Genomic DNA, 17,271 nt, shown 5'->3' with positions numbered 1-17,271 from the left:
AGAACAAGTGGGAAAAATGGAAGCCTTTTTAGGGTCCATAGGTTTCTCACAAAAGTTCACTTCACTTAATGGTGTGTTGGAAGCACCCAAGCCTGTTGGTCTTCTCCTTCCTTGTCTTCACGGCTGGGCTGGTGGGAAATAGATAAGGCAGCAGGCTTCCTGAGGACTGTTTTCAGTTCTATTTCAGGTTGAGCAGAGCCCAGGGTCAGGAATTACACATACTTACAGCCTTTGTCTGGAGACCTCAGTATCCCACCAGAATACCAGAACAAGAAAGCCTTGTAAACTTCATTTGATTTTTTTTTTTTCCTCATAGAAAGTGAGTTTAAGCTTCGCTCTGAGCACACATGAGAACTCTAAGACAGGCATGGCTTGACATGGAGCTGAAGGGCTGCCAGTTTGCACAAAGACACTTCTTCCTTTCAAACGAGTACATACAAAGACAGTATCAGCCCATCTACAGTTTTGCCAGTTAGATTCACTAGAGAATGAAGCAAATGAGGTCAGCATTATCTACCTGCCCTTGGAGAGAAAGGAAATCACACTTGGTGTGTGACCTGTCTGTCACCTAGATGTTTCAGTATCTCCAGCTTTGCAGCAGCAAGGTAAGCTGAGTAGGCACCCCCACTCCTGCCATGTGCTGACCCTTGGCCTGTCGTGGTTTTTTCTTTCTTCCTTAAACAGGGCTACTCCAAGAGGATCTACTAGGGTCCAAGGAAGTAAAGAGAATGCCCCAGAACAGGGTTTCTCAGCCTCTGCACTCTTGACATATGGGACTGGATAATTTGTTGTGGTGGGGGGGCTGTCCTGCGCACTGCAGGATGTTTAGCAGCATCCCCGATCTCTACCCGCTAGATGCCAGCAGCAACCCTTCCCATAGACAACCAAAAATGTCTATCCAGACATTGCCAAATGTCCCCTGGAAGGCAAAAATCTCCCTCTGTTGAGCACCGCTGCCTTAGAAGAAAATTACCACCTACACTTGGGAAACTTGGAATTCAGCTGGAAGCAGCGCTGGCTGATTAAGTTAAATATTTATGTTGCAGACAGCCTTCTAATAATCTGATTAAGACTGTGTGGTAGCAGCAATTGCCTGTAAGTCAGCCTTTCTTTAAGCAGGGCCCCGGATTCCTGATTTTTGCTGGGACTAATCTGTGTCTGGTTTAAAATTTCCTAGGCACTTTCCCTGGCATCAGCAGTTTATTTTTCGTGGAGTTGTTGATGCAGGTGTTTGGTTGATGATGCATTTCTAAAGAGAAGAGGAACTTCCTGTGTGGAAATACTTCAGGAAGCTTCCTCGTTCAGTGCCTTTAGGGGGAGACTGCAGTCTGTCAGTTGTTCTCAGCTCAGGAGCTCACAGTTTGGCTGCTGATGTTAATAACCCTTGGGAGATCACCTCCCAGCCCTACCAAACCCCAAGAATTCCAGTGCTCCCTAATAATCCTTTCCACCCCCACTTAGCAACTGGTTGGGGAGAAGGTAAAGGCGTGTTTAAGGACTTTAGCTTTGCTTCATATTGAACTTTTCTCAGCCCCATTTTAAAGCAGCCCCATTAGTATTTTAAGTATCAGCATCACAAAGCAAAATCCCAGGATTGCAGTCATTACATCATCTTAAAGGAGACTCACACCTCAGCAAAGGCAGTAAAATCAAATGAAAGATCATCAAGAAAGAATCCATTGATGGATTTCACAAAAATTTGTGTGGAAATTTTGATAGCAAGGGAAGACTTTATTTTTTTTTTTTTTTTAATTTTTTTTTTTTTCAACGTTTTTTATTTATTTTTGGGACAGAGAGAGACAGAGCATGAACGGGGGAGGGGCAGAGAGAGAGAGGGAGACACAGAATCAGAAACAGGCTCCAGGCTCCGAGCCATCAGCCCAGAGCCCGACGTGGGGCTCGAACTCACGGACCGCGAGATCGTGACCTGGCTGAAGTCGGACGCTTAACCGACTGCGCCACCCAGGCGCCCCAAGGGAAGACTTTAAAGCAATGTAAGAAAGGACTGAGCAGTTTGATTTGAGTTTACTGAAATTCTTCACATATCATGTCAGCATGTAGCATTTGCAACTAAAGTTCACCATATGATTTTGTACACAAAGGAGGAAAAATATGTTTCCAGGAAAACTAGAATTTGCCCCACGCAGGACTTGTATTCATTGTTAAGTATTTGATTAGTGAACACAGGTTGAGATAAGCACAGACTTGCAGAACAGGACTATTTCTCGTTGTGTCTAGAAATGAATGGTAAACGGTCTTGGCCTTGGCCTGGTCCTCAGCCTTAGCGTCAGAAAAATCCTGGGCACTTTGAAGCTAGCTGGCTGGCACACGAGACATAGCATAAGCAGGGAGCCTCTAGGAAGTGTGATGAGTTGCTCTGAAGGACACTTTATTGTTAGGATTGGTTGGTTCACCAGGGATGAAATAAGTCCCACAGGGAGTCCTGTCAGGTCACTGCACCAAAGAGCTGTCTCCTGCCAAACAGATTCTTCCCAAGTCTCAGCTGTCCTGTTGGGAAAACCTAGCTATGGGAAGAATGTGCTCCCTCCCCACCTTCCTTAATACTTTGCCACTACCACTACCAAGTGCTTTTCGAATACCAGCCTCTGGTATTGGCGGTGGGAGATTAATGGGATACACTTATTCCTTAGGCCTTCACAAGCTGTTTTCCGGCTACTAGCACTGTGATTTGACGTGTGGACCTTTCAGAATTTTGGCCACTCAGGGATAAGAATGAGTGCTACGTGGTAATGGTCCATGGATCCCTTGGTGGGAGGTAGGAGGAAGGGACTCCATATTCCTTTCAGTCCTTCATCCTTACTGAGCACTTGCTCTGTGCCAGCCCTTGTGGTGGGACAATGTGTTATGGGAAACAGGCACCAGGGATTGCAATGGTAGTGACGTGTGGTGCTGAGTACACCTAAAAGACACCTAAGTTGAAGTGAGCTCTAACCTCAACCCCCTATCAATCAGACATTTACAATCCCAGTTGCAGTTAAGAACACTGAGACTGTGAGTTTGTTATAGTGTCTTGTTCAAGCCACACAGCATGTTAGAGCTGGGATTGGAAAGGTTTGTTTGGCACCAAAGGTCATGCTTGACCAATAGTTCTCAAATGGGGGCAGTTTTGCCCCTTAGGGGACATTTGGCCATGTCCATTTGGCCATGTCCAGAGACAGTTGTGACTGTCACAATGGGAGAGGCTTCTGCTAGCATCTAATGGGTGCTAAATATTCTATAATGCAGAGGATAGCCCCTTACAACACAGAATTATTCAGCCCCTTTCTAAAAAGTTGGAGGTTTGATTTTTTTTTCCCCCTCTTCAGATGCCATGACAGGTAAGAGTTAACTGACAACTCCACTGCCAGGCAAAGTTTCATGGTTTTTCTCCCTTTTTTTTTTTTTTTTTTTTTCCAAAAGTTAGTTAAGAAATAGTGTTAGTTCTGGGAATGACTATACAGATCTGTTGGATAAAGTCAGGATCCTGGTGAACTAATTTGAGTCAGTGGCTAAAGAATTCTCTTAATGCTTGACCAGTCCCAGCCCCACCCTGCCGCAAGGCTCCTGCTGTGGAAATCAATCAGCTGTGTATCTCAAGCTGCTTCCTGTAGGGTGTGTTATGGAATGGCATCAGCCCCTGCACCAGCTGGGTGTCCTGATCTCAGTGTGATTTTATCAGACTCTGTCTCTTTTGAGCCTTGCTGTTTGGAACAAAGGATCCTCTGTTAGGAATGCAGAGAGCTCCTCTGATTGGACAGCTAGCGTGTACGTACATGGTTCCCACGGAAAAAACAGACATAAATTATGCTGTAGCCTTCTAGAACTTGGGCTTCCAAGTTGCTTTTCCCTTAGCTTCTGTCTGTATTTACCCTTCTTTCTGTATGTACTTATCCTTCACCCAGTTCAATGTAGGAGCCATCTGATCTGATGGATTAAATGATGGTATCCTTCAGAACTGGTCTGTATCAGTACCTCTAGTCTTTTCCTTTTCCAGCCTTGGAAACCACATATTTGATCCCCACTGTTTTTTCCAGTCTTAATTCCTATATAGACCACCCATCCACTTATCTCAAACACTCTTTATACATTATGCATATTTCTACCCATACCTGAAGGCTTGGTTCAAGTCCCATGTCTCCACAAAGCCTCCTTCCCAAGTTCACTACTTCTGTTCTCCTAAACCACTTAATATGTGCAACTCATTTGGCCTTTATCCTATACTGCCTAACTTTGGTGTTTTCTCATTATAGGCATTTGTCCCATCTTTGAATAAATTCATTTTTGTGTCTCTCGAAGTAGTTAACATGTTGGTGTGCACATAGTTGGAGATTAGTGAATTCTGACTGATTGGATGAGTGCTCTTTATTTCTCATAAGCCATGTGAGCTCTGGGATTCAAAATGCTGTCAACTTTGCAAGACTTGAGGCAAATCCTTGTGAATCCCAAAAAATTCTAATCCCAGCCTGGATTCTTCACCTCTCCTTCTTGCCTCTGGGCTCCCTTCCTTCTCTACTAGTTAGCATATGTTAAAGGAGCGGGATTTTATTTCAGACAAAGAAATTTGCTACCAAGCACACTTGAAGAAAGCCAGATTCTGAAATATTGGCTTGCAGTTACCCATCCCTTTATAGTCATTGTCATTTACCCAATTAGTTCACAGGGAGAGTCTTCATACTTCATGCAATTTAGTGTAGTGAAGAAAATTGAATCTGAGTTTTAGTCAGAAATATCCAGCTTTGAGTTCTGGCTCTGTCATTTACTAGCTGAGTGACCTTGGGGAAAATTACTTAACCTCTCTGTATAGTTAACTTTATAAAATGTGAGCAGTGGTAAATCATACCTTTAGAGTTTTTATGAGAGTTCAATGAAGTGATGTAGATGAAGGTACCAGGCATATATTAAGTGATCAATAAATGATAATCTTTTATTTTAAAAAAAAATTTATCTAGGTAGACAAATTAGAATATTATGAAATCTTTTTAATAAAAAGTTATGCCTTTTGTTCCTAGGGATAATTATTCTCCAGAAGATTTGCTGTAAGGCCCAGTACCAGATTAGATCAGCTTTTTCTCTTCTGGGAAAAATGAAAATTATGAGGATAAAGTACAATTAGCTCAATGGCAGCAGTGAAACAAGTGGATGGACAAACAGCTTTCCCAAACAGTATTTGTGGGGAACAAGAGTAGAGCTGGTTTCTAACCTTAGAGTAGCAGTATATAGGCAGTATAGGTCATGACTCCTAACACAGCTGTAAATATACTTTATGTACACATACATACGCATATATGTTTGCTTACTTATTCATTAACCTGTTAATTTATTCATTCATATCAAAATCCCACAGCCAGCATGTTTTTCTGAGACCATTTTGACCTTGGCTTATGTGCTCTACAAATCAGTGTTATTTTCATATCATTAACTAGAATTAACCAGAAGCCATTACCAGCTCAGTGACTTCCTCAGTAGCTCAGAGTTGCCCATCAGATCAGCTTTAATGATATCAGGGTCCTTGGCCTAATTACCTTTTAACATAGACCATGTTATCTTCCCTTGTTGCCATACAATGGCAACTACCAAATCAGCATCTTTGGAAGCTACGCCTCTTAATATTAATCAATCTTTAATTAAAACATTGAGGTGTGAGGAGAAAAGGTATCAGCTTAATTTCAGAGGAAAGCAGCTTAAAAAACAGAGATATAATTAATCTCTCTGCCAAGTGTATATACCAGATCCAGATAGTTTTACAGAAAAGCTTTAATTCTTCATAGTTTCCGCAGACATGTTTTTAATATTCAGTTATATGTATATATGAGTTAAGGGAAGAAGAAGCTAAGAATTCAAAGAAATTGAACTTCTATGAGGCCTCCTCCAGCTTGAATTCATTGCATCTATCTAAGTGACCCATTTAATATCTCTGTCATCTTGCAGTTCATTCTCAAAAGAAAAGCTCTGATTTGGGTCCAATTCTTTATATGCAAACCTAATGTGGTTGTTTGTTGATTGATGGTAAGAATTGCTTTAGTAACAAAATGAAAGAGACAGTTTTCATAAATCTCTTCCCTCTGTATTATTTATCCTACCTCTTTTTCTAATATTGGACAAAGGACCCCTATAGCAAGATTTCTTGACAGTTCACCCCCAAGGACCTGTTTCATAGAAATAACCAAGCAATTTTGTGAAGTTGTTCATATGTGAAAGTTGTGAAGTCATGCAAACCTGGAACAGGAAAGTCTGCTCTCGGTCCCAAATGAAAGCCTACGTGGTCACTTTCTCAGGAAAGCCTTTCCTAAACCTGCAGGCCACATCGGGCGCCCTTGACTGGTGCTATCATAGTACTGCTCACTTTTATTTCAGAGTGCTTCTTACAAGTGAATTAAAATGAATGTCGCCCAACCCCCCTCCCACCCCCGCACCCCCCCCCCCCCACTGGAATGTAGGCTCCTGACCACATCTTCCTCATCACTCTTTCCTTTAGTGCCTGGCATAATTTAGAGCACATAGTAGACGCCTGTAAATACTGAACAAGTAAAGAAGAATCAAGGATACATCTTATGAAATTACTTGCCTTAAGAGGGCAGATGAGAAACCCAAGGGACAAAGAAGTACTGCCTAAAAAGACAGCATCAGAATAGCACAGTGCCATGGAAGCCAAAAGAACAGTCTCAAGAAGAAGGGAGGATGAATACTTTCTCATCACTGCTTATCCTTAATCTCCTAATGTGATCCAGCCCCCATCACAGCACTGAAACTGTTCACTTAGAAGTAATCGCTGATGTCCTAGTTGCCAAGTCTAACTCATCATCCTCCTCTGTTATGCGGCATTTAACATCATAGCTTCTTTTCTTTCCTGACATTGTACTCTTTCCATTCTCTTCTCTACTGCCATTCTGCTTTCTTTTTTAGTTTGTCCTCGTACTTCCCAGATATGTGGTTCTTAAAATTCTGTCATCTACCCTCTTCCCTTTTTCTACACTGTTAACCCCTAGATGTGCACCCCCTCACTCATCTGTGGGAGAAAGCTTCCAGATCTCTATCTCTATCCCCAAACCTCAATTTTTTGTGTGAAGGGCCTTTCTGGATACCTCCACATAGGTTGCCTTTGAGTACTTCACATTCAATGTACCCTAAATTGAATGTTAACTTCTTCAAATAGTTTCTTCCTCTCTGCTTTGTTTTATAGGACTATTATGCCCTCAGTAATTTAAGAGTAGTGCTACGGCATTATCTTATGTTTATTTTCCCCTTAACCTCTACCTTCTATATGGTCAGTTGTGAAGTTCAAATATTCTGCCTCTGTGATTTCTTTCACAGCTCCCTTCCTCATTTTCACAAGTTCAGACCTTTGTTACCTCTCGACTAAACTATAAAGCCCTCCTGATGGCTCCACCTTCAATCTCCTGTATCTACAGTTTATTCTGCACATAGACCAATGCAGTATCATCAGCTACAAGCTCAAATCTTAAATGCCCAGGTATTCAATACTATGCTACTTTGGACAAGTAAGTTTACCACCTCAAGTTTCATTTATAAAAAATTAAGAATTTGTATTTTTAAAATGAGATAATATTAAGTTATTAAATGGCATTTTAATGAGCACCCAGTCCGAAATTCTTAGGAAACTTTCCACACACCACTCAGTAACTTTCATGATCCCCTGATAAGTTTACATAAGTAAATCTCAATGTCATAAATGTTTTCTGAATAAAGCATAAATCCATGCTTGGCATTCAGGGGCCTTGCTGAACTGGCCTTGAGCTACTTACCACTCTTACCTCTCATTTTTCCCTTTCATACACCCTGTACTTAAGCCATGCTTACTGTGAGTTTGCTTCTATAGGGTCCCTGCCTCTAGGCTTTCACTTAGAAATCTTGTCTTCACAATCTCTGCATATTCACATCCTAGTGAGTAAATGTGATTCTCTCCATAAAGCTTTACCTGATTCCCCCTGCCTTCCTTTCCTCCACACTTCTGTCTGGTCTTTTCTAACTTGCAGAGCCCCATGCTTTTGTCATTACTACCTCGATGAGTGGCTAAAAGAGAGATTGATACACTGTCTTTTGGGAAGTCTGCAAGCAGGAAAGAGCTTACCAGGGTCATGAGAGTTCCTGCAGAGTGTGTGGAAAGTTTTCTCATGGGTTTGGCAATACATGCAAGCTCACAGAGCTTCAAAATCCTTAGTATCCCATTTAAAACAAGCTTCACATCATGCTTTATTGCTTAATGAGCCACTCTGTAGCCATCTTTGTATTATAAAAACACCTTAGAATGGTAGTTACTGATGCCCAACAGGTACAGACTAATACTGTGGAGTTTCCACTTGCCACTAAATAAATGCTTGTAAAGTCTAGTGAGCCTAAGATGAAAGGCATTTTGTAGATTTAAAATGTGCAAGATGTAACCAGCCTTCTGTATCCTCCTCTAATCCTCTGAGAGAGAGAGGCATATGAAAAGGCACTGAAGAATCTGAGGAAGTATGGATCTGGGGTCTCCAGATTGTCCTAGGAGGCTGGTAGTTTAAGAGTGGAGCAAAGGTGGGCTACCAGGGTGGCTCAGTCCGTTGAGCGACTGACTCCTTCCTGATTTTGGCTCGGGTCATGATCCCAGGATTGAGCCCCACATTAGGCTCCATGTTGAGCATGAAGTCTGCTTGGGATTCTCTCTGTCTACCTCTCTGCCCCTCTCCCCAGCTCGCCCTCTTTCCTCTCTCTCTCTCTCTCTCTCTCTCTCTCTCTCTCTCAAAAAAAGAAAAAAAAAGACTAGAGCAAAGGCAAAATGCAAGGTTCAAAACTTGGAAAGAGAGCAGTGTTAGGGTGTGAGGAGACTCCACCCAGCTGTCTTTAATTAGGAAGACAGCAGGAAGGGCCAGGATTGTTCTTTCTTCTAAGTTCACTGAAAGAAAACCTGATACCAAATTTCGTTCTTAGGAATTTCAAAATAAGTAGAGAAATCTTTGAACTCTGTAATCAACTAACTGGAAACTAATTTGAAATTTGGCTTCAGCACATATATTTGTGGTTACAGGAGTAGGGGAAGCATCCAAAGAGGTTCTCTGGAGCTCTCTGTTCTTGTCTTTTAAAAAGTTTACACACAGCAAGTGAAATGAACAGATGCTTTTTTTGTTGGAGCTATCAGGGTAACAAGAGGCTGAAAGCTATATCAGGTATTTATTTCAGTCACTGAGATGGCTATTGGCAGAGTTCCACATACCAAAACTAAAGAGAAACTCATGAACAGATAAAAAAAAATAAGACATGGAGGAAAGAGCCCTGTGCTTCCTTGTCTTGATTTCTTCCTAAACACATGCTGATGATAAAAAAAAAGGAGCAAAGCACTCAGATAGCACTCTCTGGCGTCTTTTTTTTTTTGTAGTTGGGGAGAGAATTGGACAATTTTATGTAATCCTTTCTATAAGAGTGTGTTTGAACTTTGGGGAAATTTATAATAATCTCTAACACTTTAGTCAGAGGGTATAACTTAAGCCAATAAATACCTTAAATTTGAACTTCATAGTTGTTAAAATGCTCTGCTTATTTACATTATAACATGGAGCATTTGATGAGAATAGTGAGAATAAGGTAGATAGATAGGTGTGTGTGGGGGGTAGGGGATTTAGTAAAGACTGAATTGGTTGGCACCTGACTTGGTGAGGAAACAGGAAAGGAATTTCTGGCCATGCAGTTTGTGATTCCACATCAAGATCATTCTTTATAATGGAATAACCACCCACCCTAGTTGAGAGCCAGAATTCCTCAGATTCTTCCAACCAGAGGGGCCCTGGCACACTAAACAGTCTGTTACGATATCTGAACACTTAAGTGAGTGTATTTGGCCAGGGAGACTTGCTAGTGAAACTGATCTTGCCTTCCCTGGGTTTTTCCAGTTGTACTGAATAATTAACAGAAAAATTAAGACCCAGATTCCCTGAAATGTTAAGTATCAGATCTGTAAGCTGATCAAACCTTAGAATCACAGTGTGTCATAATTAGAAAGGACCTTAAAATTCATCCTGAACAAACTGATAGAGGATTTGTAAATCTGTTTCCCTAAATCCTTGCCAAGTGATTGCTTGAATTTCTGCTCAAATACCTCCAGGGTCAGGAAAGTCCTCACTTTAGCAGACACTCTATTCTTTGAATAGCTGTGAGAAAGCTTTTTGTTGGTTCAAAATCTGCCCTTGGATCTTAGTGTGCCAATTTAAGGAGACATCCAAAACAAGCCTCCTTCCTCCCACATCCCAGCCCTCAGATATTTCACACTGATCATATTGCCTGGAACCTTCTCTTAGGCCATCCATTCTTGGTTCTTTCTACTGTTTGTAGAAAGAGGACACGGTTTCTAGTGTCTTGTAGTATAGGACCAGGAAGACTCAGGATTCTAGGGCAGATTCTTTAAAACTTTTAAAACTAAAGAAAAAGTTAGGCTATCAAGACACAATCTAGTCTACAGTTTACAGATAGGGAGATAGTCTTTTGGATTTGAGAGGGCAGAATTGATCAGCAGCCTCTTTTAAAGTGAGAAATGAAGTGTAACACATTTTGCCAGTGAACGGTCTATTTTAGTTGCTTAAATTTTTTTTTTTTTTTTTTAAGTAGCCTCACTCCCAACGTAAGGCTTGAACTCACGACCCTGAGATCAAGAGCCGCATGACTGCTCTACCGACTGAGCCAGGCAGGCACCCCTCTAGTTGCTTAATTCTGATCACAGGCTTCAGCCCACACCTCATTTTTGCCAAGGACCTCTCTGGCTCCCTGAGTTAAGCCTAAGGCTCAGCTCAGGGTTTCACTGCCAGATCTCCACATGCCAACTATTGGCTTCGCTCATTGTTTGTGTAAAGGATAGAAATAACTTTTCCATAAGTTTTACCATCTATATTGACCACATGGTTCAACAGAGACTCAGAAATTTTAATAGACTTTGTTGTTTTTCCTTCATAAAATAAGAAAATGACCATCACAAAGGGAGCAGAGTATTGTACTCCTTGAGAAATGCAGCTGTCTCTGTTGGACAGTTTCCTGGGTTGCCCTTTGTACTTAACTGGTTTAACAGTCACCAGGTGATCAGATGGCTTTTGTAAAAGCCAAAAAGCTGTGGACAGGATTGTGGGCCACCTTTCTCTCGTATTTTCCGTTTTGAGACTTGAAATACAGACGCATGCCTTTGAGCTGGCCCCAGGGAGGCTCAGGTTTCCTTGGATGTGCACCGCAATAAAGGAGCCCAGGTGTTAGGGCGTGGGTCTCTGCTGCCGGCATCTCCACCGCCCCACCTCTGCCCTCCTTCCTCAGTCTTTGCCACCTCTCATGTCTGCGGGCAGATAAATTCTGGTGGGAGGATGGACCAAGACCTGATGTCCAGGAGAAGGAAAGAGAAGGTGCCTAGAGTTCATCCAATAACTTGGCCTCTGGGCCTAAGAGAATGCGTTCGGACACCCAGAAAGTGCAGGGTTTAAGGCCAGAGTGTTGTTGGGCCCTGCAGGGGCGCGCTAAAGGTGACATTGGAGGGACTAGGACAGCCTTTGGTGATAGAGCTGGAGCCGAGAGTGATGCGTGCCGCCCGCCGCAGCCGGCACGACCCCGCGGGCAGATGGGGCCCCGAGTGGCCCCTGCCAGAACCCGCTGGCTGGGGGAGGCGGGGCGTGCCTTCTAGGTTCGCTCGCCCTTGGGCTGGGCTCGGAGCCCGGCGGGTCCGGACGCGGCGGGGGTGGCAGGGGGGGTCGGGCCAGCGGGTGGAGGGCGGGGCTTTCCTTTGTCAGGGGATTTGCGCTGCGCCGCCGAGCCTCGCGCGGGTGCCGCCTCCCTCCTCTCGCCCTCTCGGGGGGGCGGGGCTCTCCCTCGGGCCCTGGGGCGCGGTGGGCGTGGGCTTGGTGAGCCGAGCGGCTGGCGCCGGGGCTCCCAGGCCCTGAACCGCGCGGAAGCCCCGCCCCCGCCGCCTCGGCCTCCAATCCTCTCCGCCGCACCCTCCTCCTCCGCTCGGGTAGCTCCTTTTCCCTGCCCCCGCCGCGGCTCCGCCTCCGCCCTCCTCCCCTTGGCTCTCCGCGTCGCGCTCCCGGGCTTCCAGGGGGGCTGCCCGGGCGGGGCGGCGCGGCGCGGCGGCGCGGGGAAGGGGGAGGAGAGCCGCTCGCCAGCCCAGCACTTGCAGCGAGCGGCGGGTGAGCGGGCCGCGCGGCGAGGGGGAGGAGGGCTCGCCCCCGCCCGGCCCGAGCGGAGCCTTTTGTTCCCAGCCAGAAGTTTTGCATGCCGGGACCGTGACAGCTGCGGGCGGGGAGAACGGCGGGGCCGCGGGGCCGGCGGTGGCGGAGAATAGAGGCGGCTGCTTGACATGCAGCCCACGGCGCGGCGGCTGCGGGCCGGGGACTGGCGGCGGCGGGGGAGGCGGCGCCCACAGCACGCGGGACGCAGCTGCCGGAGGGACAAACTAACTTCCTGAGCGCGGGACTGGAGGCCGGCGCGGCCCGGAGCCACCTGCCAGCCTGCGGTGAGGCAACCCTGGCCCTCAGGGCGCGCGGCATGGCGCGGGGGAGCGGGCCGCGCTGAGAGAGCCCTTCGACCGGCCCTCGGCCGCCGCTGCAGCCTGCCGGCCTTTCAAAGGCCCGGCGCCGGGCTCCACTCGCCTTGTTTTGCGGCCACAGCGCAGGGCTGTTCTGGGAGCCACAACAATGCCATGATGTTTTGGAGACAGGAAGCCCCAAGCTGGCCCCGAATGAAGGACTTCCTGTGTTTAAAGTTGCAGGAATATCCGCCGACCAGCCCAGTTCAAATGCAAACACCCGAACTAGGGAGGACGAATGGCTAATTCAGACCAGCTGGACTCTCCAGGACTGGAACTGAGGATAAAATGAAAGGAATTCTTAGGAGCTTGGGCCATACTTGAAGACTGGGAAGGCTGTGCCATTGTTACTAAGGGACACAGTCGGTATAAAGCTTCTAACTCTGGGTAAGAAGTGAGTGGAACTAGGTATTGAATAAGACTGGGCAATATCAAATGATTTTTTTTTTTTTTTTTTTTTTTACTGACTGAATTAGAGCGGTGCTCTTAAAAACACACACAAGAGAAGCCATACAAGGAATTATTTTATATTTGTTGATTAAATTATACTGCTTATCTGTCTGCAACTATGAGGCTGTTAGCCTGTGAGGGAAAAACTGTTCCTCTTAGAAGCTCCCAGAATGGTTTCAGAGTTGGACTTGCAGGCTTTTTTGAAGGGCAGATCCAGTTGGTGGTCCTGGGTTGTGAACTGGTAAAAGGATTTTTAACTTCTGCAGAATGCATTTTTGGGTAACCTGTGAAAAACTTTTAAAAGATTGATGTTTCATCTTGATTGAAAAAGTATGGGTAAGCCACTCAGCAGGCCAGACTGTTTAAGGCAGAACCCCACCTGCCTGGGGAAAGGAGAGGAAGAGGATGGCTATATAGAGGATTGTTATGTTCCACAGAGATCTATATATGATACAATGAGAATAAATGAACAAATTGACCAGGGGTCAAAGCTTAATCAGACTTCAAAAAGCACCATGGAAAAGATGGAAGGAAGTACTATATCCAGTAATGGTACCTTAGGAGCAGCATCTAATGTTTTTGAATCGAGAGCACCAGAAGGCAAAAAGCTGGATGAGAGAATAATATTTGATGCACTAAAGTTAACCAGTGATGTGCAGAAGTCAGCACCTGTTCCACCCAGAAGGCGACCAAATGCAGAACGCAAAGATAATGTTAACAGGCGATCATGGAAGTCTTTCATGCCACCCAATTTCCCAGAATTTGCAGAAAGGATGGAAGCTTCTCTCAGTGAGGTTTCAGAAGCCGGTGCTTCAAATCCTTCCTTGCAAGAGAAGAAGGAATCCATTTCCGCATTGACAGAAAGTTCTGGTCATTTGGACAACAGGGAACCTCAGTCAGAGTCAGTGACTCTGGAACATGTGTCCAAATCCATAGATATTCCAGAAGTGCAGGATTTGAAAAACTTAAGTGGAGAGTGCCAAGACTTCAGATTGCAGCCGCCCAGTGAGCACTCTCCCCGTGAATTCCAGCCTCTAGAACCAGAAGCTGCAGCAGCAAGTGGTAACACAGATGTAATGCAGGAACACAGATTCTCAAGTGCAACCTGGCCCAGAGCCATGAAAAGTTTAGCTAAGGGAGGCTTCATTGAGAAGCAGCACCCCCTTGGGGACACAGCTTGCACTGTGGAAATGCCACCTCTTTCCCCTTGCCTGAGTGAGGAACTGTTGGATCCAGAATTGCATTTTCTCATAACTCCCAGCCTGAGAGAGAAAACAGAGTCTGAGCTAAAGTTTGAGGAGGATGAGCGATGGATAATGATGGAAGCTGAGGAGGAGTGGGAGGAAGAGAAACTGTCACAGAGAGGAAAGACTTTTCTAATGGCAGATGAGAAAAAGAACAGCCTGGCAGATATTTTTGAAGAAAAAGAACAAGCAAACACTGTAGCGGTGGCAGAGGATGGAGCGGATTGTTCAGCTGCTGTCATAAGGACTTTTGACCACCTCGCTCTCAGTCAGGTTTGCTCTGATGACCTACAGCCGGCTAAGAAACATTTGGCTTCTGTTCTCAAGGATACACCTCTTGATTACAGTTGTGTTTTCACAGGTGAGAGTGCTGTAGGTGAGCTGACAAATAGAACTGCTCAGGGGCTGGAGGGTCTTGTTTCTGATTTAGAATATACTGTTGGTCCTGTTGATTCAGAGCAGCTCTCTGACACAGATTCAGTGCAGATGTTTCTTGAACTTGAAAAAGAGTGTTTATGTGAAGAAGGAGTAACTCCTCTAGTTGAACTGGAGAAGCAAGCCTCTTCTGAAGGGCTGGCCCCATCCCAGGATGCAGAAAATTCACTTGTAATTAGTCATTTTCCAGGGACTAACTTAGAAGAGGAACACATAGGCCTTTTAAATGTAAGGGTAAAAGACTCTGATACTGGATTGGATTGTGAATATTTTAATGCCCTGGATTCTTCTCAGGTGCCTAATGCTGTGGAACTTACTGCCCACTCTGGTACCGTGGGAGACACTTCCACTGTTAGTGAGGAGGAGCATGACAAAGTGCCTTCTAGCCCCAAGACTGCAGGGGAATTTAAGTTCAGAAACCCAGGAGATCTGGAGTCTCTGGGAAAGCTGGACCCAGGAGGATTGCCCAACTCTGATCATAGGGCTTCTCATCCAGAAGACTTACTAGGCTTTGTAGCTGAACTGGCCAAAGAAAATGGCAATCTGTCCCAGGTACACTGCGGTCACACTGAGGGGAATTTTGAGGAGTGTGTTGAGAGGGTCCCCCTCAGTTGTGCTTTTAGCTATGAACTAACAGATGTTACCTCAGTATCTGAAGTAGAGGTGTTATCGCATGATTCACATTTACGAACAGAGGAGATTCATTTGGAAAGTGAAAAAGGAGCTATTACTCAAGAAAGTAACAATCTGGCTTCCTTGGGAAACGTGGACCCTTATGAATTGTCCAAGGAGAAAGTTTGGGGTGAGGATGGTGAGGTGCAAGAGCTGGGTAATGAAGCCAAGCTTTCGGAGGACCAAGCCCCAGCACATTTTCACAGAGCCTTCACAGGGCAGATCTTCCAAGCTCTCCAGAGGAAGTGCACAGAGTCAGATGGTCTGAATCTGCCCCTGCTGGTTGAAGGACCAAGACCTAGCAGAGATGGCTTGGAAACTGTGAATGAGACAAAGCCCACGCTGACTGTGGCATCATCAGAGGGAGGGGAGACAGAAATGAGAGATTCAGATTCACTGCTAAATCTCTTTCTAGAGGAGCAAATTACCAAGGTTAGTAGTACTGAACCAGTTTTGGAGGGATGGACACCCATCCCACAGAAGCCTGTCACTGCTGCCTCAGTGCCCACTGCAGAAGATGGTGCCCTAGATGCTGCAGCGCTCCTGCCAGAGGCAGATATCCCAGCTGCTGCAGCGCCTGCCCCACAGATGGACACACCAGTTGATTCAGTGGCCACCACAGAGAAGGACATCCTGGCTGCTCCCCCAGCCGTTGCAGTGGCTACCACGAGAGATGATATTCCAGAGGGATCTGTCACCCCAGCTTCTTCAGTGCCTGTTCCAGAGGAGCCTATTAACCCAGCTGATCGAGTGCCCACCTCGGAGGAGCCTGCCACTCCTGCTGTTAGAGTGACCACCCCAGAGGTGCCCGCAGCCCCAGCTGCTGCAGTGCCCACCCCGGAGGAGCCTGCAGCCCCAGCTGATAGAGTGCCTGCCCTGGGGGATCCTGCCATCCCAGCTGCTGCAGTGTCCACCCTGGAGGAGCCTGCAGCCCCAACTGCTGCAGTGCCCACCCCAGAGGAGCCTGCCACTCCAGCTGCTGCAGTGCCTACCCCGGAGGAGCCTGCAGACCCAGCTGCTGCAGTGCCCACCCCGGAGGAGCCTGCCACTCCAGCTGCTGCAGTGCCCACCCCAGAGGGGCCTGCCACTCCAGCTGCTGCAGTGCCCACCCCAGAGGGGCCTGCCACTCCAGCTGCTGCAGTGCCTACCCCGGAGGAGCCTGCAGACCCAGCTGCTGCAGTACCCACCCCGGAGGAGCCTGCAGCCCCAGCTGATAGAGTGCCCACCCCGGAGGAGCCTGCCACTCCAGCTGCTGCAGTGCCCACTCCAGAGGGGCCTGCCACTCCAGCTGCTGCAGTGCCCACCCCAGAAGAGCCTGCCACTCCAGCTGCTGCAGTGCCCACCCCAGAGGGGCCTGCCACTCCAGCTGCTGCAGTGCCCACCCCGGAGGGGCCTGCAGGCCCAGCTGCTGCAGTACCCACCCCGGAGGAGCCTGCAGCCCCAGATGATAGAGTGCCCACCCCGGAGGAGCCTGCAGGCCCAGCTGCTGCAGTACCCACCCCGGAGGAGCCTGCAGCCCCAACTGATAGAGTGCCCACCCCAGAGGAGCCTATAGCCCCAGATGATAGAGTGCCCACCCCAGAGGAGCCTACAGCCCCAGCTGATAGAGTGCCCACCCCAGAGGAGCCTACAGCCCCAGCTGATAGAGTGCCCACCCCGGAGGAGCCTGCAGCCCCAGCTACTGCACTGCCTGCTATGGAGGAAATGTTCCTTGCTGGTGCACCCCTCCTGGGAGATACTGCCCACACTGATTCTGTGCCTATCTCAGAAGAAGGAACTCCTGTTCTAGAAGAGGCTTCCCCTGCTAGAATGTGGATTAAGGGGGACCTTGAGTCTGCAGGATTTGAAATAAAAGAGGTGACTGGCACAGTGCTGCATGGGAAAGTGCCTCTGGCTGCAACTGATGAATTAAATTCAAATGAGGTA

The 17,271-nt window shown here is 46.7% G+C and overlaps 1 protein-coding gene across 31 annotated transcripts in view; it reads left to right on the top strand.

Moving 5' to 3' along the window:
- MACF1 (microtubule actin crosslinking factor 1) overlaps window positions 1–17,271 on the top strand; it is a 335,119-nt gene that overhangs the window by 258,162 nt on the left and 59,686 nt on the right. Inside the window, exon 1 of one of the 31 annotated variants that reach the window (XM_058717979.1) lies at window positions 13,030–17,268. The exons of the other annotated variants lie outside the window; for them this stretch is intronic. Within the exon in view, the coding sequence (XP_058573962.1) occupies window positions 13,327–17,268 (3,942 nt within the window). The 5' untranslated portion in view covers window positions 13,030–13,326. Of the gene's footprint in view, window positions 1–13,029; window positions 17,269–17,271 lie in introns of those variants that run through there. 31 annotated transcript variants of the gene reach the window in all.

The sequence above is a fragment of the Neofelis nebulosa genome, chromosome 2, assembly GCF_028018385.1.
Source record: "Neofelis nebulosa isolate mNeoNeb1 chromosome 2, mNeoNeb1.pri, whole genome shotgun sequence".
NCBI classification, from domain to species: Eukaryota; Metazoa; Chordata; class Mammalia; order Carnivora; family Felidae; genus Neofelis; species Neofelis nebulosa.
Note: the sequence above shows the minus strand (reverse complement) of the source record. Positions and strands in the feature narration are given on the sequence as shown.